At 64.7% G+C, this 23553-nt stretch overlaps 1 protein-coding gene across 1 annotated transcript; it reads right to left on the minus strand.

The window, feature by feature from the left end:
• Positions 1-292: 292 nt before the first annotated feature.
• MYO15A (myosin XVA) lies at positions 293-23317 on the minus strand. Its single transcript, XM_085591855.1, is given in 57 exon segments — positions 293-536; positions 626-766; positions 951-1084; positions 1438-1571; positions 1652-1785; positions 1886-2248; positions 2487-2564; positions 2989-3083; positions 3224-3354; positions 3535-3617; positions 3702-3775; positions 3973-4045; positions 4083-4681; positions 5042-5116; positions 5273-5384; positions 5598-5739; positions 5819-6134; positions 6473-6548; positions 6759-6818; positions 6911-7032; positions 7308-7637; positions 8092-8628; positions 8662-8857; positions 8935-9023; positions 9109-9383; positions 9385-9546; positions 9685-9757; positions 9868-10046; positions 10523-10758; positions 10849-10944; positions 11837-11967; positions 12051-12132; positions 12290-12704; positions 12773-12948; positions 13038-13155; positions 13401-13525; positions 13657-13702; positions 13828-13982; positions 14350-14427; positions 14599-14724; positions 14991-15122; positions 15215-15310; positions 15392-15515; positions 15729-15787; positions 15886-15999; positions 16097-16258; positions 16420-16533; positions 16618-16681; positions 17094-17197; positions 17528-17533; positions 17672-17762; positions 17934-18008; positions 18223-18332; positions 18452-18515; positions 18735-18817; positions 19089-19277; positions 19556-23317. Coding segments are annotated over 57 exon segments (11931 nt in total). The 5' UTR covers positions 23231-23317; the 3' UTR covers positions 293-434.
• Positions 23318-23553: the final 236 nt, after the last annotated feature.

The following is a 23553-nucleotide window of genomic DNA, read 5'->3' on the forward strand; positions in this document are numbered from 1 at the left end:
CGCGCGGCGGCGGCGGGGAGGGAGGGGCGCGGAGGTGGCGGCGGGCGCGCGGCGCCCCCCGGCGGACGCGACGGGCGCGACAGGCGGGTGGCAGTGACTGAGCGAGGGAGGGAAACTGAGGCACGGGCGGCATATAGGGGAAACTGAGGCACCGGGATGGGCAAAGAGACCGGTGGGGGAAACTGAGGCACGGGAATAGGAAACACATGGGTGATCGGTGGGGAATCAGACACGAGGGGCAGCGTGCCCCCTGCAGCAGCGAGCGTAACACAAAACCACGGACACTGAGTCATGCCGGGCTCCTGGGCGTGTATAAAACCCCAGAACAACAGCGGGTTGGTGACAGGGGGACAGCAGCCACTGGCCAAGCTGGGGACACCCCATGGTCACTGCGCCCTCTGTCCCCCTTGCCGGGGGGCCGGGCCATGGCGGGCTCAGAGCAGGGTGATCTCGCTGGGTGGCAGAGTCAGCCTCTTCTCCCGGGCACCCAGCAGCCTCTCCATGTGCGCAGCCACCACGCGGCACAGCTCCAGGCCCTGGAGAGGGACACACAGGTGGGCGGTGGCCGTGCCACCACTGTGAGAGCCCCAGCAGGGCCCCCACAATGTCCCCAGTGTCCCCAGACCTGCTCCAGCTGCAGCTGGGTGATGCCCTGGGCCAGGAGGTCTCCCAGTGTGATCTCCACGTAGGGAGAGCTGGATCCGGCCGCCGGGCGCTGCGTCCGCGTGGACTGGATCTCATTCAGCGAGAACTTGGCGATGAGTTCCTGGGAGGGGGACAGGGGGGTGGCCCGTGTGCCTTGGGAACCCCTCGAAGGGCGTCCCTGGTTTGGACAGGGCTTTAGAGCAAACTGGTCTAGTGGCTGCCCATGGCCAGGGGCTGGAACTGGATGAGCTTTAAGGTTTGTTCCAACCCGAGCCATTCCATGATTCCACGTGTCCCACACCTACGTGGGTCTCCTTGCTGAGGAAGTTGAGGCCGTTCTGGTTGACGGCCAGGATACAGGGCGAAACGATGGCGTTGTTGCTGCAGCTCTGGATGTAGAAGAAGGATGAACCAAACATGGGGTAGGCGCTCAGCAGCCCTGCAGGGCAGAGGATGGGGTCTCAGTACCCACTGCCACCCCCATCTGCTCAGTCCTCAGGGTGGCCTGCACCCAGGAGCAGCCAAGGGGAAAAATGCTTGTCCCATTAGGGGCCTGGAAGCAGCCTGTCCTGCTCTGTCCCGTCCTGCAATCCATCCTGCATTGCAGCACCCCAAGCTCTGTGCAGGGACAAGGGCTGTGTGTCCTAGCAGCATCCCATCCCCATCATCCTCACCCTCCAGGCAGCATCGCATCCCCAGCAGCACCGCATCCTCATTAGCACTATTTCCTCATTAGCACTGCATCCTCTCCCTGTGGATGTCACCTCCCCGTGCCCATGGCTGTCCCCTCACCCAGGAACTGTGCCCTGGCCTGGTGGGCGCTGAGTGCCTGGGCTTGCTGCACGTGCTGGGTCACCATCTGCAGCCAGGACTGGGGCTTCAGCAGGCGGAAGAGCTGCGGGGGGACGTAGTCCTGCATCTCCCGCCTGTGGGGAGCCCGAGGTCAGGCCCAAATCCCACGGGACACGTGTTTCCCCCCCTCCAGGTGCCCCGTCCCCTGCCGTACGCCGTGGGGAGGTGGTGGCGGTCCTTGGCTCGGTGCTGGAGCGCGGCCAGCTTGGCCACGTGCAGGAAGTGCTGCTCTCCCGGCCTCGCCGGCGGCAGGACGGTGAACAGCCCCTTGAGGTAGTCAGGGAGCACCTGGGAGGGGAACAGAGCACAGGGACACGGCTTGGGGACAGGGCACGCTCTGAGGGACACAGGGAGGTGGCCCTGGGGGAGGCTGATGGCGTGGCCCGACCTGGTTGTAGTGGACGGTGACGTAGAGCTCGTTGTCGAACTTGAGCGGCTGGCTCCAGAGCACGCGGCGGCACCAGAAGGTGTAGCTGCTGTCCCGGAGCTCCGTCTCGGCAGCCACGTCCAGCACGTATTCCCGGCGGGTCAGCGGCCGCACGCTCTGCCCTGTGCCACCCAGGAGTCTGAGTATGGCCACCGCCACGCCACCCGCATGGCTGTGCCACCCTGGCTTGTCCTGTCCCGTCCGTCCCGTCCCTGCCAGCTCCTCACCTCTGTCAGTCACCACGAAGAGGATGTATTCCTCCAGAGCCTCTGGGTTCTGCAGCCCCATCTCACAGCACAGCTCCTCGATCACATCCAGAGCCACCTGGGCACAGGGACAGCTGGCTGGGACACTGCCACGTCCCCCTGTTGTGCTCTGGGACACCAGCTTGGCCTGCATTGAGGCTCATCCCAGCGATGATCTGCTTTTGCCAGAGGATGAAGTCCCACAGCGGGGACAGCCAAAGGGTGCAGCCCCCCACATCTGCACCCTCTGGGTGCCCAAAGCTGAGGTGTCACCATAATCTTGGGGTGCACTGAGCATCCTGTCCCCTCTGGCTCACCGAGCACGTCTTGATCTTGAGGTGCCTCTCGATGCCACCGGGCAGGAGAAAGAGCTGACGCTTGGCGCTGCGTCCAGCCTGCATGGGAGGACACGTTGGGGTGCAGGGGGGGCTCTTCACACAGCAAGAACCCACAGAATACCCCAAATCCTGCAGCTATCCCTAAGGAACCATCCCATTGGGATCATCCTGTCTCTTGCCCATCCTGTCCACCTGAACCATCACCCCTCCCCGCATTCCATGTCCACAGAGCTCCATCCCCACTGGGGACCCCTGAAGGCTCAGGGTACCCCCAAAGTGAAGAGCAGACCCTAAGAAGGGCTGTGCTCTCTTGGGAAGACCCCCAAAAAGGATCAGCTCTGTTAAGGGTGCTGTCTGAGGGAGATCCCAAGCCCACAGGGAGAACCTGGCCCCATGTGGGTACCCAGAACTTCTGGGGGGGATCTCAAGCTGACACCAGCCCTGTTCCACCCCACGGGCACCCACGAGCCCCTGGCCTCACCACCATGGCTTTGAGCTCCATGCTGCTGGGGAAGAGGCTGCGGCCGCCGAACTGCTGGGTTTTCCTCAGGTTCTGCTCGCAGGCTTTGGCGATGCCTGGCAGGAGCAGGGACCGGGATGAAGGATGGGGCTGAGCTGCCATGCTGGTTCTGTTAGAGCTCCTCCTGAGCTCTGTGACACCTGGGGTGTCCTTTCCCACCATATAGCCAGCACCCCAGGGTGTTCATGGCCCCTACCGTGGAAAGGCAGCTCCGGGTGCCTGCTGGCGTCCTGCAGGAAGGCCAGGAGGAAGGGCCGGAGCACCTCAGAGCACTTGTAGTAGGCAGCGAGGATGTAGAGCAGCCTCCAGCCCCTCTGGCAGCTGTCCCTGTGGGAACGGCCAGGGCTGATCCCCTGAGCAGGGCGAGGGTGCCCGCGGTGGCACCCATCACAGCCCTCTGCAAGGATGAGGTCCCCGGGTCCCCCCCAGGCTGGAGCAGCTTGGCCTGGGCAGGGGTACCAGTGTCCCAGTGCCAGCCTCTGCTGCCCCACAGGTGCAGGGACTCACGGCTTGGAGCTGGTGTTGTTGGTGATCTGCTTGATGATCTGGCAGTACACCTCATCCCGCAGGACCTCGTGCTCCGCACACAGCTGGGGGACAGGCACAGCTGCCACCTCTCTGCCACCCCCTGCCCAGGCCACCCCCAGGACTCACCACCCCAGTGATGGATTTACCTTGAGGATGGTGCAGACAACGTCCAGGTCTGTGTGGCCCCGCAGGGGGTGGTCACCCATGAACTTCATCACGGCTGGGGACAACAAAGCCACACGGTGACACAGGTCAGCACGTCCCTTCCCCAGGGACGTGCTCTCCTGGGTGGGCACGTGGAGAAGTGGGACCAGAGCTAAACTCCCCTAGGACACCTCCTCTGCCCATCCCAGTCCAGCCCCACCCTCCTCCAAGGACTGAGGGACAGGGGGACAGCACACTCGTGCCCCTGCCTACCTTGGAAAGCCTCAGCAGCCAGTTTGTTGAGGCCACCATCCACAAATTCAATGAGCGACTCCTGAATAGGAATCTGGAGCAGGGGGAGAGGACCAGCTCTGGGACCCTGCTGGGACCTCAAAGGGACCTGCAGGTGACAGCAGGACCCCAGAACTCCACTTCCCCATACCTTGGTGAACGTCAGCATCTCCAGCACACTTGGCACCTTCATCCCACGAGAGTCCCTGGCAGAGGAACAAGGGAGCAGGTGGGCACAGCTGTCCCCACCATGGCATGCCCCTGTCCCACCGCTGGACACTCACGTGGTCCCACGTCGTGCCGCACGGAAATGCCGCTGGGCAAAGGCCAGCATGGGACAGGCCCCGGTGACATCCCTGAGCTGCTCGATACCATCTCCCTCGGGACCCTCCACAAAGGTGGCACTGGCTGGGGACACCTGCGGAGCGGGGCAGTGGGCACCGGGCACAGCCAGCACCGGGGGACAGCCCCGGGCCAGGACCCACCTCGGTTTTGCGGTCCAGCTCCTGGGCGGCAGCTGTGGAGGCCACGGCCACGGCCACGGCCGCCGAAGCCGCCACTTTGCCCTGCTTGTCCCGGGGCTCCTCCTTCCTCTCCGCAGGCAGATGGACAAAGTCGGGTGCTGCCACGGGCTGAACGTACTCGGCAGGGAAGAGCCCTGACCTGCCATGGATGGCCCCAAACTTCCACCCTGTGGCAGAGAGGGTGGGGATGGCCCCAGGCTGACAGCCATGGGGTCAGCCCTAAGATTCTCTACCTGCTCCCTCCTGCCTCTGCACCCCCAGCCCTTTTCAGGGATCTGGCCATGGGTTTTGGTTGGAAGCAGCTGCAGTTTGGCATCACTCAAGGGGAAAGTATAGACCAGGGGCCACAAAACCTGTCACCTGAGGGACATGGGTGGCACGAGGGTGGGACCTTCAGGGGAGCATCTGTGCCAAAAAGACCCCAAACCATCCTGCTGAGGGGTGGCAGAGGCAGGACCCTGCCCCATGCCCCAGACCCAGGAGGGGACACAGCTCAGGGACACACGCAGGGACAGTGTGGCACCCACCAAAATCCTGGGTGCCTGCCTTCAGCTCCTCCAGGTACATCACCTTCTTGCGGACCACGCAGCCATAGTAGTGGTCTGCAGGGACACCGTGGGGACACCATGGGGACATGGGGTGTCACAGGATGCAAGGCAAGCACACAGCCCCACGGGCAGGGCAAGCCAGCAGTCTGCTGCCCCTCTGTCCTCTATCAAAGGCATTCTGGCATTTGGGGGCCTTTGGGGGTTCCTCACCTCTCTCAGGGTGCTCCAGTGACTGCAGGTGGATGATGTCCCCTTTGTGGAAGCTGAGCTGGCTCCCGTCCTCGGGGCTGTAGTTCCTCACGGCCACCACATACTGGGAGTCCTGGGCACAGGGCATCTGGCACAGCTCAGGCACGCAGGGACACCCACACCCCACCCAGCACAGGGACTTCAAGCACCCACAGCCTCAGGACCACTCCCCCAAATCCAGCCACGGTCCCATTCGCAGGGTGCCCTCCTCTGCCCATACCACCTCCCAGGCTCAGGCACACGGGCAGGGTCTGACCCCCAGGACAAACCCCAGGGCACCCCCCACCTTCCTGAGCTCCGTGATGAAGTGGTCGACCATGACCTTGACCTGGGGGGCTTTGGGGGAGAAGAGGATGAGCTTCTCGCCGCGCAGGTTGAACTCCAGCATGTTCCTGGACGGGGTGGTCACGAAGAGCACGTCGGGGTAGCTGGGGCAGGGCGAGGGGAGGCTGAAACACCTGGCATCTGCGGCACCCACAGCACCCACCCCACCCTGGCCACCCCTACCTGTAGGCCCGCAGCACCCGCAGCTGCTCCCCGGGGACATTGGTGCCCTTCACCACCCGCAGCAGCTTGATGCCAGCGTGGGACACAGCCAGGATCTGCACACCCGTCCCCACGCTGCCCTGGGGTCCAGGACAGCACTCAGCCAGGGCACGGCGATGCAGTGCCCCCCACGCTGACCTGCCCCACAGCTGGACCCTCACCGTGGCAGGGAAGAGGCGGGAGAAGTAGACCTCGCAGCCATCCCGGGCTGCAGCAATGATCTCCCTCTTGACGTTCTCGGTGGCCACGGGGCTGAAGGAGTCCAGCTTGTTTTCCGCTGTGGGGATGGGGAAATACCTCCCGTGAGCACCTCCTGCCTGGAGAGGATGTGGAGAGAGCTCCCAACAAAAGCAGGGGTGCTCATGCCCTTCCCATGCCTGGCAGGACCGTGTTGCAGAGACAGAAGCGTGTGCCCCAAGCAGCTGGCCGAGACCTGACACAACTTGTGATGTTGTGGAGCACTAAATTACAAGGGGTCGTTGCTTTTGGAGGCAAAACTACCCAAGGTTAAGCAGAGCCAGTCCTAGCTTTGAGATAGATAGCCAGGAGATGAGGACACGCACAAGAGTGGCTGGGTGTGACCCCCAGGCAGGGAGCAGCAGGACACAGGGTTACCAAAGAGGGATTTCAGGCGGAGCCGCTCCTCGTGGCTGAGCCGGATGCAGGTGTCGGACAGCACATCATTGAAGATCTGGGAAAGGGGGTGAGGAGCAGTGGGGTTGTGTGGGGAGGAGCAAAAATCCCCCCAGCCCCAGCTCGCAACAGCCCCAGCTCCTCCACAGCAGCTCAGGGGAAGGCAGGATGGCCACAGTGGGATGAGGAAATCATCACCCCACTGGGGAATCATCACCCCATCTCCCAGGGGACCCCGGGGGGCTGCGGGGCCAGCTCGGAGCCTCACCTGCCGGAAGATGAGGTCGAGCAGCAGTGGATTGTTGATGCTGTCCTTGGGGTAGAAAACCTGCCAGGAGAGAGACCAGGGCTTGGTGTAAACCGCTTATCCTGGTAGGACCTTGGCACCAACGTGTCCCCAAGCGTCCCCATAATCTGCACCTCCTTCCGGATGAATATTTTCCAGGGCACGTTGTGGTAGGTGTAGAAGTCCTCGCTGCAGCTGCGGTGCAGCTGGGTCTGGACCTGCTGCGCCTCGGATGGGAGCTCCCGTGAGACAAAGACTGTAAAGGGACAGAAAGCCTTGCAATCCCCAGGGGGAACAACCAGCAGCTGCCTTCACCTGGGGAAACTGAGGCACGGGGAGCAGCTCTCTGGCTGAGCCAGACACAGCAGTTATCCCACCAGGCATCAGCCGTGCCACTGGGAGGATGAAGTGCCTCACTCTGCCGTGGTGCCCCCGGTGCCACAGCTCTGCCCAGCAGTACCTGGGGGCTGTGTGGCTGCAGGACGGCCTGTGGGTGCTCGCAGCTGGTACCTGGCACTTGGCACTGGCTTCACCGCAGCCACCACCTCCTTGGGCCCCCCCTGCGAGGCACAGAGGGGCTGTGTTCAGTGCCAGCGACACCCCCAGCCCTGTCGGGGGGATGTGGGGCTGGCCACATCCCTACCCCAGCTGATGGCACCCGGGCTGCTGAGAGCTGCTCCTTCAGGATCTGCATGGCTTCCTCATGGGGGTCCAGCTTCTTCCCAAAGAGCTTGCTGCCGAGAGAGAATCCCACAGCAGCTGAACCCCAGCACCAGCTGCACCCCAGCATTCCCTGTGCCTGAGGCCACCCTGCAGCCCCATCACTTGGGGCACCACATCGTGCCAACACCCTGGAATTCCCTACACCCCGGTGTTCCCTAGATCCCATCCTTCCCTACACCCCATCATTCCCTACACCCCACCATTCCCTACACCCCCAGCATTCCCAACACCCCACCATTCCCTGGATCCCATCATTCCCTACACCCTGGCATTCCGTACACCCCATCATTCCCAACACCCCATCATTCCCTATACCCCACCATTCCTTACACCCCACCATTCCTTACACCCCACCATTCCCTAGATCCCATCATTCCCTACACTCCAGCATTCCCTACACCCCAGCATTCCCTACACCCCAGCATTCCTTACACCCCATTGTTCCCTACAACCCTGCATTCCCTACACCCTGTCATTCCCTACACCCCGGCACTACCTACATCCTGGCACTCCCTACACCCTGGCATTCTGTACACCCCATCATTCCCAATACCCCACCATTCCCTACACCCCACCATTCCCTACACCCCACCATTCCCTACACCCTGGGTATCAGGACCAGCAGAAGCCCGTGGCTGGGCTGGGGACCCCGGCGCGCACCTGTGGGGCTGGGAGCCGCGCGGGGCTGGCTGGCACTGCCGGATGATGTTGCGGATGTCGTGCGTGGGCCGCGGGAAGTGCTCCGAGTTGAGCCGGGAATGCCGCACCGGCTCTCCCGGCCACCGCCGGCCCACGGCTGCTGCGGAGCCCAGCGCACGGCTCAGGGGCCCTGGCTCAGTGCCACTCGCCCCTGCGCCCACCCCGCGGCACCGGGACCCCTTACCGGCTTTCTGGGAGTAGGGCCGGGGCTGGGGGACACGGGCTGGCGTCCTCTCGGTCGCTCTGCCCTGCAAGGGACACGATGCCATCAACACCTGGCAGCTCCAGCTGCTCCCATCCCCAGGGGCTGCCCCAGAGAGGTGCCCTGAAGCAGAGAAGGGGCTCAACCCCTCCTGGCCCCGTGTGCTGACCAAAGCTCCGGGCTGGTTGGCATCTGCCCGGTGCTGTGGGGATGGGTCTGGCTCTGTGCCTGTGACAGCAAAGAGGAGAGCTCAGTCAGAGCTGTGGGGATCAGACAGGGAAACTGAGGCAGGGGGCTGGCTGGGGATGTGGGAGTGCTCGAGGCGCTCACCCCTCAGCTGACGCGTGTCCGCAGCCACGGGAGGGTCGCTCCGGGTGGCATCAGTGCCACTGCTGCCCCCTCCCACGCCACCTCCTCCCTTCAGCCTCTGCGAGAGGATGGATGGCTTCTCCAGCTCCTGCGGGACAGGGGTCAGGGCACAGCGGCCAAGCCACTTGCACCCCAAAATGCCTCGGGCAGGGACACCCCTCTCACCCCATTGCCGTAGGAGAGCACGGGGTCAAAGAGACTGTCCAGGTACCGGTCCAGACCCTTCTGGCTGCGTGGCTCCCCAAATTCCCCATCTGTGAGGGGACGAGACATGAACACTGGCATGGCAGGGCTTTGTCACAACGCTGGGGGACAGGAGCTGGGGGAACGATGCCCTACCATGGGGGTGATACGCCTCCATGGAGGGCAGTGTGGGGGCTTTCACAGCTGGGGGAGGAGGCACTTCATCCAAATCAAATCCATGTCCCAGCACCCTGCAGAGAGGGAGGATGCACTCATCCAGCACCCGCTGGGTGCCAGGATTCCACTCAGGAGCCCACCCAGCCCTGGCACCCACCCAGCCCAGTGCCAGCGTTCCCCCCACCAGCCCCACAGCGAGGCACCCATCCCTGCCCGGGTACCTACGGCCGGCTGTCCCTGCTGTGGCTCTCGGTGCCATCCCACGCGATGAGGAAGCAGGATTTCTGTCTGGGGAAGCCCCGCAGCAGCTCGAGGTCGGAGACAAGGTCCAGGACATAGTCGTGTCCAGCCAGCTCAGCCCAGTGGGCACCCGCCTTCATAGCCACGGACCAGCCACGCCAGCCCTCCGCCAGCCCTCTGCCAACAGCCAGGCACTGGGGATGGGCTCAGGCTCCACAGGGACACCGTGCCCATGAGCTGGGCATGGGGACACTGAAGACAACCCCAGGTGACACCGTGACCCGTGGGCTGGGTGGGTGCCAAGCCAGAACATACCTGAGCTTCAGGACATCCCCTGCCAGGTCCTCGCCTGTGCTCCAGGAGTGGATGGGGCAGGAGAATTGGTCACCTGGGAGGGGTGGACAATGAGCAGGTGCCACCAGTCCCCCGCGCCCGTGAGGGTGGTCACCCTGGGCCCGACCCTGGCCAGCGCCGTGCCCGGCGCCCCGCTGCCCGCACCGTTGAAGCAGTGCAGGTCCAGGGCCATGCTGGCCTGCCGCCGGTTCGCCGTCCACTCCAGCAGCGAGGGGGGGAAGGTGCGGGCGGCCGCGGCGCCCAGCTGGGAGCGGGCCATGGCGTGCATCAGCTTGCGCTGGCACACCGGCTTGTAGCCGGCGAAGGCGTAGTCAGACACGAACCTGAGGGGAAGGGAGGATGCTGCAGGAGGGATGTGGGCAGGATCACGTGTGCCAGGTTGGGACAGGGGACCACAGAGGGATTAAGAGCATTCCTGGAGGGATTTTGGCAGCATCCTGGGCACGTGTGCCAGGCTGGCCCAAGGCATCTTGGAAGGATCTCAGAGCATCTCTAGTGGGACTTGGACAGTATCCCTGGGCACATGTGCCAGGCTGGCCCTGGGGAATCTAGAGGGACATGGGCACACATGCCAGCTTGGCCAGAGGGATCCTGAAGGGACCTCAGAGCATTCCCAGCAGGACTTGGCCATGTGTGCCAGGCTGGCCCAAGCAATCGTGGAGGAACCAGTTGGGGTTTAGGCAGCATCCTTAGCCACAGGTGCCAGGAGAGCTCTGATGCTCCCAGGCATGAGCACCAGTCTATTCCTGAGGGTCCCAGCCATGCCCACTCCCCATCCCAGAGCCCATCCCCAGCTCACTTGAGCAGGTACTTGTCGAAGGCGGCGGACGGGGGGAAGGCGCTGAGGCAGGCGGCCAGCAGCAGCCAGCCCCGCTCCTCGTTGTTGACGTTGGTGTTCCTCCACACCTGGTTGGCAGCTTGTGCCAGGAGCTCGTCCCGCAGCCCCGGCACCGACAGCCCCTTCTGCACGATGTAGTTGCCAAAGAGGGTCTCCTGCTTGCCACCCAGCCCCGGGTCCCCCATGAACCGCAGGATCTGCCACAGGGACAGCCAGGTCCTCCCTCTGACCCCGGGCACAGAGTGGGCGGGGGACCGTGGTGATGGATCCCGTGCCATCCCACCTACCAGCTGGAAGAGGCTGAGAGCCTCGTGGCACAGCTCCTCATCCAGCCGGGTGAGGGGGGCTTTCAGTGGGGCTGTCAGCATCCCAAATGCAGGTTCCTGCGGTGACACCCGCACCCGTGGCTACCTGGGCACTGCCTCAGGCCACAAGGGGCTGGCCCCATGGTGCTGATGCTGGGTGGAGCCTGGGGGGGCTGCCGGAGGGCTGGGGTGAAGGATGGGGCCAGCAGCGTCCTGGGAGTGGGGCTGGGAGGGGCTCAGGCTGTGCTGGCAGCACCAGAGATGGGTGGTGAGGCCCTGGCACAGATTGCCCAGAAAAGCTGTGACTGCCCCATCCATGGAAACGTTCAAGGCCAGGGTGGACAGGGTTTGCAACAAGCTGGTCTAGTGGAAGTCGTCCCTGCCCATGGCAGGGGGTGGAACTGGATGTTTTTTAAGTCCCTCCCAACCCAAACCATTCTGTGGTTCCGTGGCAGCACTTTGGCAAGGCTGAGAGCCTTATCCAGCCCCGGTGCTGTCATTCAGGATGCCGGGGACTGGGAAATACAGGTCAAAAATAGGGATGAGGAAGAGGAACGGGGCAAAGTGACGGTGGGTGGGGCCGGGGTCCCGGGAGCAAAGCGACCTGGTCTCCCGCCCCAGCGTTCCGGATCCGCCCCGCGCCGGGCGTCCAGGAGGGCTCAGCGGGTCTCTCTCCGATAACCTCAGCAGGGTCCCCCCGGCCTCTGGAGACGACAGGAACCCACGGGGAGGGAGGGAGGTGGCAGCCAGCTCCCCGCAGCACCACAGCCACCCCGGTTCCAGCCTCTCTTGCTACCCGTGGTGTCCCCGGGGTGGGAGCCGGGGCAGAGCCCGGTGGGACAGTGCGGGGAGCCACCACGGGGACCCTGAACCTCAGCGCTGCACCACGACCGGGGTGCCAGGGACTCCCCAAAAGCTGTCTGCCCGTCGGGAAAAGCTCCCCGCTGCCGGGCCGCGGCGCCCACCTTACCTGGAAGTGGCCCCGCACGTACTTGGCCATGGGGTAGTCGTTGATGTCGAGCGGGAGGGTGAGCTGGGGGTCGGGCTGCAGCGCCGGCGGCGGCACCAGCACCACGCAGCCGGCGTTCACCTCCCGAGCGGCTGCGGCACAGCGGGGAGCTACGGCACGGCCGCCGGGAGGGGAGCGAGGGGCTGGGAGCGACGGCGGTGCGGGACCCGCTCACCTGCAGCGGCCTCCAGCAGCCCCATCAGCTCGGCCGGGATCTCCAGGTGGGTGACATCCACCACCTCCCTCCGCGTCAGCTCCTGCCGCCGCAGCGCAGGGATGTGCCCACCTGCCCCGCTGGTCCCTGCCCCGGCACCCGCGGGTGCCGCGGCCAGGATGGGATGGGCAGGGAGGAGGGCACACGGGCTGCTCAAGCATCGCACGTGTGCTCCCACCACCGGGGCCGCACATCTTTACCTGCTTCATCCTCTCCTTCTCCTCCTCGGCGCGCCGGCGAGCATCCTCCTTCCTCTGCAAGCAGAGCAGCCATGCTGAGCCCCTCAGGAGGAAGGGAGACCCTGAGGCACCACGGCACCCTGGGTTGCCATTGACCCCTCCCCAGTATCAGCAGTGTTTTCACCCCAAAAAGGCACTGCCCATACCCAGTGGGACACGGAGGAGGTGGTAGGGTGGCACATGGTGGGGTTCACAGCCTGGGGATGCCGCTGTGTCCTCTCCAGGCTGAACATGCAGCAGGGTGGCAGCAGGTCCCCTGGAGCCCCTGGGATGTGACAGGCCCCACCTCACCTTGAGGTACCTCCGGCGGTTCACGTAGATGTGCACCAGCGACCTGAACTTGATGAGCGTGTGCCGCATGCGCCGGTACCGCTGCCTGCAGGAGGGCACCTGTCACCCTCTGCCACCCACCCGTGCCCGCCTGCCACCCCCAGGGACCCCCACCTGGCCAGGTATCCCCGCGCCCGGCTCTGCAGGAGGATGATCTTGCGGCGGAGGGAGCGGAAGCGCCGCTTGATGAAGAAGGTGCGAGCGTAGCGCTGGAGCGTGAGCGCGGCCAGGTGATGGGCTCGGCATCTCTTGCTCTCCAGCGCCTGGTACAGCTGCTCCTTCAGGAAGAGCTGGGAGCAGGGGTGAGGCCATCAGCTCCACCACCTTGGCCACCACCACCAGGGCATGACCAGAGCCAAGCCCCCTCCTGGGACAGTACCTTGGTGACACCGACGTAGTACATGCTGGGGTTAACGGGGCAGAGGCTCCTCAGCATCTCCACACAGTTGGCTCCATTGGGAATGACATTGGACCACATATCAACGAGGCAACGATACCTGGGTGAGCCCATGACACTGTCACCACACAAGACCACGCTGGGACACCAGCACAGACCCTCCCTGTGTGTGACAAACACTGCGCCTGGAGATGCAGCTTCTCTCAGAGCTGTGTGTTAACACGAGGGGGTTCCCAGGTCCCACTGTGGGGGAACCCCAGCCCAAACGCTGCCCCCAAAACATCCACAGCCTCTGTGGTGTCGCCTGGCTGGGATGGCAGTGCCCAGCCTGCAGCCCCCGGGCACCTGTCGATGAAGACGAGGAAGGGGATGCGGATAGGGTAGCCCTCCTTGCGGATGCGGATGGTCTCCAGGATCCCCGAGTACCGCAGCTGGGTCTTGACCACGTCAGCCTCAAAGAGCCCCGGCTCCTGAGGCAGGGATGGGGAGAAGCATCAGCAACTGCCTGGGCAAACCCCCACCCCATGTGCCCACACACTCCCAGTGCCAGCGGGGCGGGTAGCATGGGCACCAGCAGAGGCAGGAGAGCCCCAGCTCTCACCTTCTTGTTGTTGGGCTTGATGCAGCGCACAAAGAAGGGGTTGCACCTGTGACACAGAGACCCTGTCAGCCACAGGGAACAGGAGACAAAGCCAGCCCAGGCACCTCGGGCTCAGGTCCAGCTCCCAACAGCCCAGAGGACGGCCTGGCTGCCCACCCTGCCCACACTGACCTCTCCATCCTCTCCACTAGCTCCAGGAGCGACTGCTGGAAGCGTGCGGCCACGGTAGGAGCCTTGTACCGCCGTGTCCTGGTGCTGCTCCTCCTGATGAGGCTCCTCTGCCGGGCCATCACCTGGGCGTGGCCGAAGAAGAGGTTGGCCACCACCTTGGGGAGACAGGAAAGGTTAGAGAGGAAGGTGGCCGGGATGGTGCAGCTCTCCCACAGCCTCTTCACAGCCCGGCCGGTCCTCTTTTGCCCAGCCCTAATTGTGGCAGGATTGCCTGGGTAGGGATGGGGATGAGGATATGGGTAATACAAAGCACAGGAGCAGCCCATGTGCCTGTTTCTGCCAAATGCTTGAGGGGTCAAAGCCCAGAAGATCCCATGGGTGGAACCAGAGGCATTCTCTGATTCTGGTCCCCCTGAGCTTTACTGGCCATGGGGACACGCTTGGGGACATGGAAAGGGATGTATGGAAGGGGGCTATTGATGCCCAGTGTCACTGCAGAGCCAGCACCAGGCAGGGCCCTACCTTGGTCCTGCTGCTGATGAACAGGTCCAGCACATCCTGACGGACCTGGTCATAGTTTTTATCCAAAAACTTGTGAACCTGGAAAATAGCAAAACCTCAGGGTGAGGAGCCTGGCAGGATGACAGGGTGAGGCAAGGAGCTCCAGGATCCCAGCCAGACCCTCAGAGATGCATTTCTCTCCTTGGTGCAGGATCAACCTCCTCTTTAAACCACCTTAACATCCCTGCTGGACATCCCGATGTCACACACCTGGTAGGTCACTTTCCCTGCATAGTGCTTGATGGTGAACTCGGGCAGTGGCATCTTCGGCTTCGTGTAGAGCGGGTTTGTCCCGTGGTGGTAGTGACACTTCTGGAGGAACGTGTGGTCTGTGGCCTGGGAAGGAACATAGGAGTGGCACACGGCTCAGGCGATTCAGCAGCAGCTTGGAGCCAGGTGATCTCCAAGGTCCTTTCCAACCCAAGCCATTCGGTGATTCCATGATGTTCCTATGATTCTCTAGGCTTATCTCTGGAGGAACCTGGGGGTTTCCCAGGTTGACCAGGACAGCCGAGGAGAAGAGCAGCCCTGGGCCATGGTGATTCCTCAGCCACAGTGACATCCCAGTGCTGGCTGCACCTCACCACCAGGCAGCCCCTCACCTGGGGGAAGCAGCTCTGGTCATCCAGGATCCGGAGGATGCCGTAGGGTTTTTGGGAGATGAGGTCAATGCAGGGCTGGTTGTCACTGAAGGGGATCTCCTTCCACTCGATCTGCTCCCGGATGTACTCCTCCTGCAGGGTGGGCACCAGGTCAGCCCTGCGCCCCCAGCCCCACAGCAGTGTCCAGCACTGGGGCAGAGCCCAGCACTGCCCACCAGCCCCACCTGCTCCTCCTGGAACACAATCCTGTTGAAGAAGAACTGCAGATACTCGTTGGCGTAGTTGATGCACAGCTGCTCAAAGCTGTTGAAGTTGAGGTCCTGCAAGAAGGAAGATCCATGGAGCCTGGGGGGATGGAGCTGGGATTGAGCCAGGATGGAGGTGGGACGAATCCTGCTCACCTCAAAGCCGTAGATGTCCAGGATGGCGATGGAAAGGGCCTCCTGCCGCGGGTACACCAGCTTGTTGATGCGGTCCGTGAGCCAGCCGAAGAGCAGGGAGTAGAGAGTCTTGGCAATGGCATCCCTGGGAAGGGGAGAGATGTGCAGAGTGCTGGAGCTCTGGAATGGCACCAGTGTACTCCACCGCCACAGCCAGCACCCACCACAGCATCGGTTTTGATCACCACACTGGGGGACCTGATCATCCCCTTTCCCAGCTGGCATTTCACATCCCACACCACCCCTGGGGGTCACACCCCCTCACACCCTCCTGCAGTGCTGCCCCCAGTCCCTCTACCTGGCATCCACGGCGCTTTCAACAGTCAGAGGGGTAAAAATCTTCTCCCGCTGCGTTTCCTGGTTGGGAGATGGCACGATGGGGCTTCAGCAACGTCAGCCCAGGTGGTCCCTGGGGCCTAGAGACCCCCTCCCAGCCTGTGCCTCCCTGCACTCACCGTCACCTTGAAGGTGATGGCTTTCTGCAGGCCCTCGGGGGACACCTGCAGCAGCTCAGCCACCGTCCGGATCTCCGTGGCGCTCACCACCGTGGCGACCTCCTGGCAGTCGGTCTGCAGGACACAGCAGTGCCGTGGCATCGGTGAGCCCCCGTTTGCCACATCCCAAATCTCGCCCGATGAGCGCAGCTTGGCTCCCCGCGCGGGGTACCTCGTATTTCTCAAAGTAGACGTTGCCCAGGTGGAGGACGGAGGAGAGGATGCGGAAGATGCTGTTCTGCTCGTCCACGCTGAAGTTCAGCACCTCCATGGTGTTGAGCAGCCGGCGGAAATCCTCGGCGTCGTCCTTGCCGGGAATCTCGCAGTTCCCACCCTGGCACAACCCCCTCAGTCCATCGGTGGGTCCCGAGGGGGTCAGCACCCAGCATGGAGGGTCACCCTGCCCTGGGCATCCTCATCCACTCATTGAGGACTCGGGAACCCACCAGCCCCACAAAAATCAGGCCGTGGGAGGCCGGGGAGGGGACACACTACCTGGTTCAGGTAGTAGTAGGTCTCGGCGCCCTGCAGGCAGTACCTCTGCCGCTGCTGGGACGGCAGCCCTGCCAGCATCTCGTAGAAGATGTGGTAGTTGCGCTCGCTCTTGGCCTGGAGAGCAGAGGACAGGGCTGGGGAGGGGGTGGCAGAGGGGGCAGAGTGGGGGGCAGAGGCCAGGACCCCCTCACCACACACCTGGAAGACCACGCGGGACTTCTCCAGCAGGTACTGCGAGGTTATGGCACCGCAGATCAAGCCGCTGCAGGGGTGAGAGTGGGCACCTGGCTGGCAACCTCGGTGTGGGCAGGGCTGTGGCCCCCCAAAACACCCACCCATGCCTCAGATGTCCCTGGCTGTGCCCAGGGGTGATATCGGGCACCCTCTGCCAGGATCAGTGGGGCCAAGAGAGGACAGGATGGGATATGAGGACAGGGGTGGGGATTGGGAATGATAAAAGTGCCAGGCAGGTCACAGCATCCCTGCCCCTACCCCAGGGACAGCCAGGTGTCCTCAGGTGCCATCACCCTTCCAACATCAGGTTTGTCCCAAAAACATCCTTATGTGTCCTCCCAGAGCCAAGGGACAAGGGGCTGGCTCGGGCTGGACACCCCTGGGGCAGCAGGGGACGTGGGGTGGGAGCAGTCACACACAGGTTACTCAGCATTACTTACTCCTCCAGGAAGATTTCCACAAATTTCCCAAACCTGCTGGAATTGTCATTCCTCACGGTTTTGGCGTTGCCGAAGGATTCCAGCAAAGGAGTCGCCTCCAGGATCTGTCATGGTGATGGGGAAAGCTGGGGGTGAGCCTGGGCACCCAACACACCATGGGGCAACTCCAAGGTTGAGGCCCCCCCTTTGACACCCTGTCACCCTCCCTTCCACCCCATGTTCCACCCACACACCCGTGGGTGCCCAAATTTGGGGTGTGCACCACAGCCAGGTTAAATGAGGATATAAGAGAGCACAGAGACTCCATCTCTGTGCTTGCACTGATTTCCTGCTGTCCCTCCCACCTTTCCCCTCCAGCTGGGGTGCCATGGCCAAGGTGCCACCATGATTCTCTGTCCCCCTGACCCACCCCAGCCCACGTGTCCCCTTGGTACCTCTATCTGCCGTGGTCCAGGTGGAAGCATTGGGACAAGGAGAGAGCAGCAGAGCCATGAGGAGGGATGGAAAAGAGCACTTGGAGGTGGGAGAAGATGGTGGGGGCACGGGGACTCAGGGATGTCCCCAGGGCAGCAGCCTACCTGTGGGGCAGTGCTGCGTTTCTGGCTGACAGCTGCCAGGTAGCTCAGGATCAGCTTGGTGGCTTCGGTCTTCCCTGAGCCGCTCTCCCCACTGAAACACAGAGCAGGGGCATGGCTGGGGCCATCGCCAGCCGAGCAAGGGGCGCCCACCCCAAAGCCCCCTCAGCACCCCATCCCCGGAACCAAGCCAGGCTGGTGGCAGCGACCCAGCAATTAGGGTGGCGTTGATTAGGGGCTGTGCATGGGGACAGCCGTGTCCCACCTGATGACGATACACTGGTTGTGTTTGGCATCCATCACTTTGGAGTAGGCGACGTTCGCGATGGCAAAGAGATGCCTGGGGTGGGCAGAAGCAGGGGCTGGGAGGTGCCACGCTGGCCCAGCACAGGGACCCCCAAAATCAGCACGGGGACCCCCCAAAGTGCCCCGAGCATCCCCATGCACAGACACAGCCGCTCCAGCACCCACGGACCCAGGGATCCGAGGGTGGGGGATGGAGGGTGGGAGTGAGCCCATCCCCACAGGGTGTTTGGGGACAGCTTGGTACTCACGGTGGGTTTTCACCCAGGGCTCTGCCCTCATACTGCAGCACCTGCTCCTTGCCGTAGATGTTGTAGAGCCGGTACGGGTTCACCGACACCAGGATGCTGCCGATGTAGGTCTGCCAGAGAGAGAGTCCACACTGGCTCGAGAGGTCCTGGCTGCAAGCCCTCAGAGGGGGGTGACTCCCCAAAGACCCCACCCCATCTTTGGGGGATGCTGTGTCCACCCTAAGCTTACGTAGATGAGCTGGCGCTCGAACCGTGTCCGGATGTTGCTGAGCACTGCAGCCTCCTGGAGGTCCCTGCGTGGAGCAGAGGCTGAATTAGGGGGTGACAGAGGGACAAGGGAGTGTCTGCTGTGCCCAGAGTGCCTCAGCATCTCCAGGCCCGGGAGGCTGAAGCAGAGCCCATATTGGGATGAGATGGGGTGGGATAGCAGGGTCGGGGGTATAGGGTTGGGGGCTGCAGCCCCATTGTCCCCCACAGCACTGAGTCACGGTGCAGGGGACAGGGACACTCACTCCAGCTGGGTCATGTCCTCCAGCCCGTCCTCCTCCTGTGGCTCCTGGTACCGCACGATGGGCAGGCTGCACAGCGACTGCATCTGCATGGAACAACCACCCCATCATGGCAGGGGTGTGCCAACACCCTCAGATGTCCCACCCAGTCATCACCAGCACCCCAAAACGCCATCTGTGACCCCACACCAGGGAACACACAGCAGCATTGGAACCCCAGGAAAACACCCCACAGCTCCAAAACAGCAAGAGCATTGTGTGTCAGGTGAGAGCAGCAGTGCTGGAACACAGAAACACGAGGCCACCTTGGGGCCGGTCCCAGGAAAACCTGCTCCTGGGAATCCCGGTCCCGCTCACCGTGGGCATCACCTTCGGTGGAGGTGATGGAAGGGGGCTGAGGCTGCTTCCCCCGGCCACGCGCAAGGGTGACACAGGACAGGTGTCACTCGGGAGCCTGCACTGGCGCCCGGCCAGGGGGTGGGCAGGAAAGCGGACACCCCGCCGGGTCACCGTGCCGCCTGCAGCCGGCCCCGCCGGATCGGGTCTCTGCATTTCCATACGCCAGAATCAAATGTCCCCAGAGGGGCCGCTCGTGGGGGGGACACACAACGGGTGATGATCCCCTCTTGCACTCTGCTCCCCACTGGAGGACCCTCACCAGCACCCAGACCCCCCACAGCCATTCACCCCCACCGTGTGCACTGCAAACCCCTCCGCACCGGGAGAGCCATCGGGCACCTCAGCTCGCCGCCCTGCCCCGGGTCCCGCCGGCTGCCAGCTCACCCCCGGCTCCATCCCCCGAGGGGGCTCCCCGCGGGCGTTACCTTGCTGCGCCAGGGCTGCTTGCTGCCCAGGTACCCGTCCGCCCAGGGGTGCCTGTCCCGCCAGCCGCCCGCCGGCGGGCGCTGGCACAGGTATCGGGCGATGTCGGCTCCCCACTGGCCCGCCCACCGCCGGCCGCGCTGGGTGGGCTGCTGGGGGAGGCCCTGCTCGGCTGTCCAGGCGTCGGGCATCTCCCGCACCCTCACGACGTGCTGCGTGGACCAGTGCTGCTTGTACATGCGGGATGCGCGGCGGAAGGAGCCCAACCTCTGCACCTGCGGCGTCACCACCGCGTAGCGCCCCGCGCCCTCCTCCGCGGCCGCCCCGCCGCCCTCCATCGGCTCCGCCGGCCCCGGGGGACGAGAGCCGTGCCGGGAGACGGCCGGAGAGCCGGGGGCTCGCCCGTGGGGTGGTGGGAAAGCGGCACGACGGGGCGGTGAGGGGCTCCGGTTGCCACGGGCGTTGGAGGGGAGGATGGGGCGCCCGCCGTCGGCCCAGCCCCGGCGCCCCGAGGGTGGGCTCGGGGACCGGCGGGTGCTCCCGTCCCGCCGGGATGGGCGCCGGGGCAAGGAGGGCGAGCGAGTGGAGGGAAGGCGGCTGGGGGGTGAGGATGAGGGGGTTTTGGTGGGGGCTATGCTCCTTACGAGCAGAGAAGCCAGGGACTGCGCCACGGAGCGCCCCTTGGAGAGGCTGCGGCCCCCCACTTCAGCAGATGGCCTCGGGGGTGGGGAGTGGGGGGCCATCCCGGCAAGGGGCTGCCCGATGCGCTGGATGAAACTTTTGGGGGTGCTGGGAGCGGGGCTGGGCGGAGGGGGCACGCCGGCGGGACCCCGCGGGGCGCCCTGCCAGGGGGGCAGCTCCTCATCCCAGGAGGGGCCGGGGGCGCCGAGGCGGCGGCTGCCGGGGCGGGACGGCGGTGCTCGGAAGGGAGTCCTCTGCAGCGGCTTCACCGCCTTGGTGGGGGGCTCGGGAAGCCGGGGCCAGGCCTGGGGGAGCGGCAGCCCGGGGGGGCTGCTCCGGCGCGATGCCAGGGGTCTCCCCGCCGCGGGCCCCCCCAGCCGCCTCCCCCCCGGCCCCGGGGAGCGGGGAGCGGGCGGAGGCGGGGTGGGGGACTCGGGGCCGAAGCGCCGGAGGCTGGCACCGAGGGAGGGGGATCGCCGCGGCCCCTCGCCCCGCGTGCTGCCGGGGCGCGGGCGGACGGGCGGCGGCGACGAGGAGCGCCCGGCGTTGGCGAAGGGGTTACGGAGCGACGGCCGGCGCGCAGCCCCCGGCTCCCGGGGAGGGGGCTGCCCCCAGGGCCCCGCCGGCGGGGAGGAGTCCCGGTCCCCCAAAGCGGCGCTCTCCATGCCCGCCAGCCTGCGGCTGGAGAGCCTGTAGGAGGGCTGGGGGGTGCGGGACCCCCGAAATCCCCCGGCACCTCGCGGCGGACGGCTGGCAGGAATCGAGAGGGATCGCTGGAGGAACTGCCCCAGAGGGCTCCCGCACGCCCGCGCTGCCGAAACCGGGCGTCCCGGGGATGCCGCGGGGCTGGGGGCTGCCGGAGGCGGCGGCGGCTCGTACTCGTCGTAGTCGTCCTCGTCACGGGCGGCGGGAAGGTGGGGGGACGGCGGGAGGGGGACGTCCAGGCGGTCCCTGCCGAAAAGCTTGACCTGGGGTCGGGGGAAGAGCCTGAATTTCCTGTTGAGCGAGAGCTTGGACGAGAGCGTCTCCCGCATGCCCCGGAGCGAGGAGCCGCTCAGGATGGAAAATGGATACTCCTTCTCTTCTTCCTCCTCTTCTTCCCACTCCTCGGGCTCCTCGCCCTCAGCTATCTCCTCCAGGCCCAGGGCGTAGGGGTTGCAGGAGGATTGGGCGTGAGGCGCCCACCCCCCCTCGCTGTACTGGATGCGATGCTCGGGGTACTCGCCCCCAGGGTACCCCCTGGCAAAGGGCTCCCCAAAGTCCTCGTAGGGGTCCCCCCTGTAGCCAAAGGGCCCCGCTGCCTCCTCACCATACTCTGGGTCGCTGCTGTACGGGTCATAGAGGCTGAGGGGAGAGCCACCACCAAACTGTCCCTCGTCCTCGAGCTCCGAGTCGCCGTAGGGGTGCCCTGGCTGGTCACCATCCTCCCAAAACCCCCCGTAGTAGTCATACTCCTCCTCTGTCTCATAGCCAGGGTAGTCAGAGTAGGGGGTCACCGCATCCTCAAAGCCGTACCCTGCTGGGTAGGCTGGGCTCTGCATGTAGCCGTCCTCCTCCTCGGAGTAGTTGTGCCGGGGGCTGTAGGCTCCATCCTCCTCCCCGCTGTAGCCATGCCAGGGGCCGTAGGCTCCATCCTCCTCGGCGTAGCCATGCTGGGGGCCGTAGCCTCCATCTTCCTCCTTGGGGTGACTGCGCCAGGGCCCATAGGCTCCATCCTCCTTCCTGGCATAACCACGGCGGGAACTGTAGGCTCCATCCTCCTTGCCGTAGCCTCGCCGGCGGCCGTAGGCTCCGTTCTCCTCCTCGGCCCAGCCGTAGCGCGGCACCGGCGGCTCCGCGGCCGCGCGCTGGGAGCGCCGCCGGGACGGCCGCCTCGCCATGCTGCCCTGCCGCGAAGTGCCGGGCGCCGGCAGCCCGACACCGCCAGGGATCCGCTTCATGTTGGCCCGGTGCCTGAGGATCTCGTCTTCCGCGGGGAACGGCAGCTTCTTGGCACCGATACGGGACAGCCAGGCCGTGTCAGTCGCCCGGCTGCCCCCCACCAGCCGCCCGCGCCGGGAGAGCACCTTCCTGGCCAGCCAGCCCGTGGCTGCGGCCGCCTTGCTCAGCACCTGCGCCCGGGGCTTGAATTTCCTTTCCGGGCGCCGGCGGAAGAGCAACGCGCCGTCCTCGGGGTCCTGCCCGCCCTGCCGCAGCAGCAGGAAGGATGGCCTCGATGGTGACTCCTTCTTGGCCTCCTCCTTGGCCTCCTCCTTCCTTTTCTTGCCCACCTGCTTGAAGCGCATCATCAGGTTGGAGGTGGACTTCAGCACTGCCTTGTTCTTCTTTTTCTTCCTCTTCTTGGTGCTGTGCTTATGCAGGCCCCAGAAGAAGCGGGATGTGTTCTTGAACTGCCCCTTCTTGGGCCGACGCAGGCCCAGGTTCTTGAAGCCCAGGAAGAGCTTGGAGGTGCTGCGGAGGCTCCGCTTTGCCCGGGCCTTCGGAGGTGCTGCTGCCTCCTCCTCGGCTGGGCTGGCTTCCACAGAATCTTTGGGCTGGCCCTTGGCCTCTGCACCCTTGGCCCCTTTCTTCTTCTTGTCGGTTGCCAGCCCCATCATCAGCTTGGAGGTGCCCTTCATGTTCTTCTTGGCTGCTGCAGCATTGCTCTCACCCTCCTCTTCCTCCGTCTCCTGCTGCGCCTTCTTCCCACGGCCCAGTTTCTTTGCCACTCCTGCCTTGGGCAACCCCTTCTTCTCCTTCCCCTTCCCTTTCTTGGGCTCCTCTGCAGCCACTTCCTCCTCATCCTTCTCCTTTTCCACCTCGTTTTCCTCTTCCTTTTCCTCCTTTTCTTCCTTTTCCTCCTCCACCACTTCCGTCTCCTCGCTCTCCTCTGCCTTCAGCAGCTCCGCATCCGAGGCATCCTCCGACTCGTTGGGATCCTCCTTCTTGCCCTTCTTGCCATCCTTCCCTTTCCCTTTGCCCGCCTTCCCTTTGGGCTCCCCCTTCTTGCCGGCCATGCTGGCGGCGGCGGCCGCTCATGCTCCGGCCCCGGCGGGGCGCTGGGAGGTGATGCCCTGTGCCGGCAGGAGCCTGCTCCCGGCCCGGCGGCCGGCTCCGGACCCCGCCGCCTGCCCCGCCCGCCTATTTACCTGTGCCCGGGTCTGGCGAGGCACATGCCCGTGCGCGGCTCCCTCGGGCGCCGGTGGCAGCCCGCTGGGCATGGCGCTGGGGCGCTGGGAGCCGGCCCGGGGCAGCCCGGCGGAGCTGCTCCTGCCTCCCGCGCACCCCGCGAGTCGGCGGCGCGGTGCCGGTGCCTCGGATCCGGCTGTAACCCAACCGC

The sequence above is a fragment of the Lonchura striata genome, chromosome 14 (assembly GCF_050655825.1).
Source record: "Lonchura striata isolate lonStrDom1 chromosome 14, ASM5065582v1, whole genome shotgun sequence".
In the NCBI taxonomy this organism is placed as follows: Eukaryota; Metazoa; Chordata; class Aves; order Passeriformes; family Estrildidae; genus Lonchura; species Lonchura striata.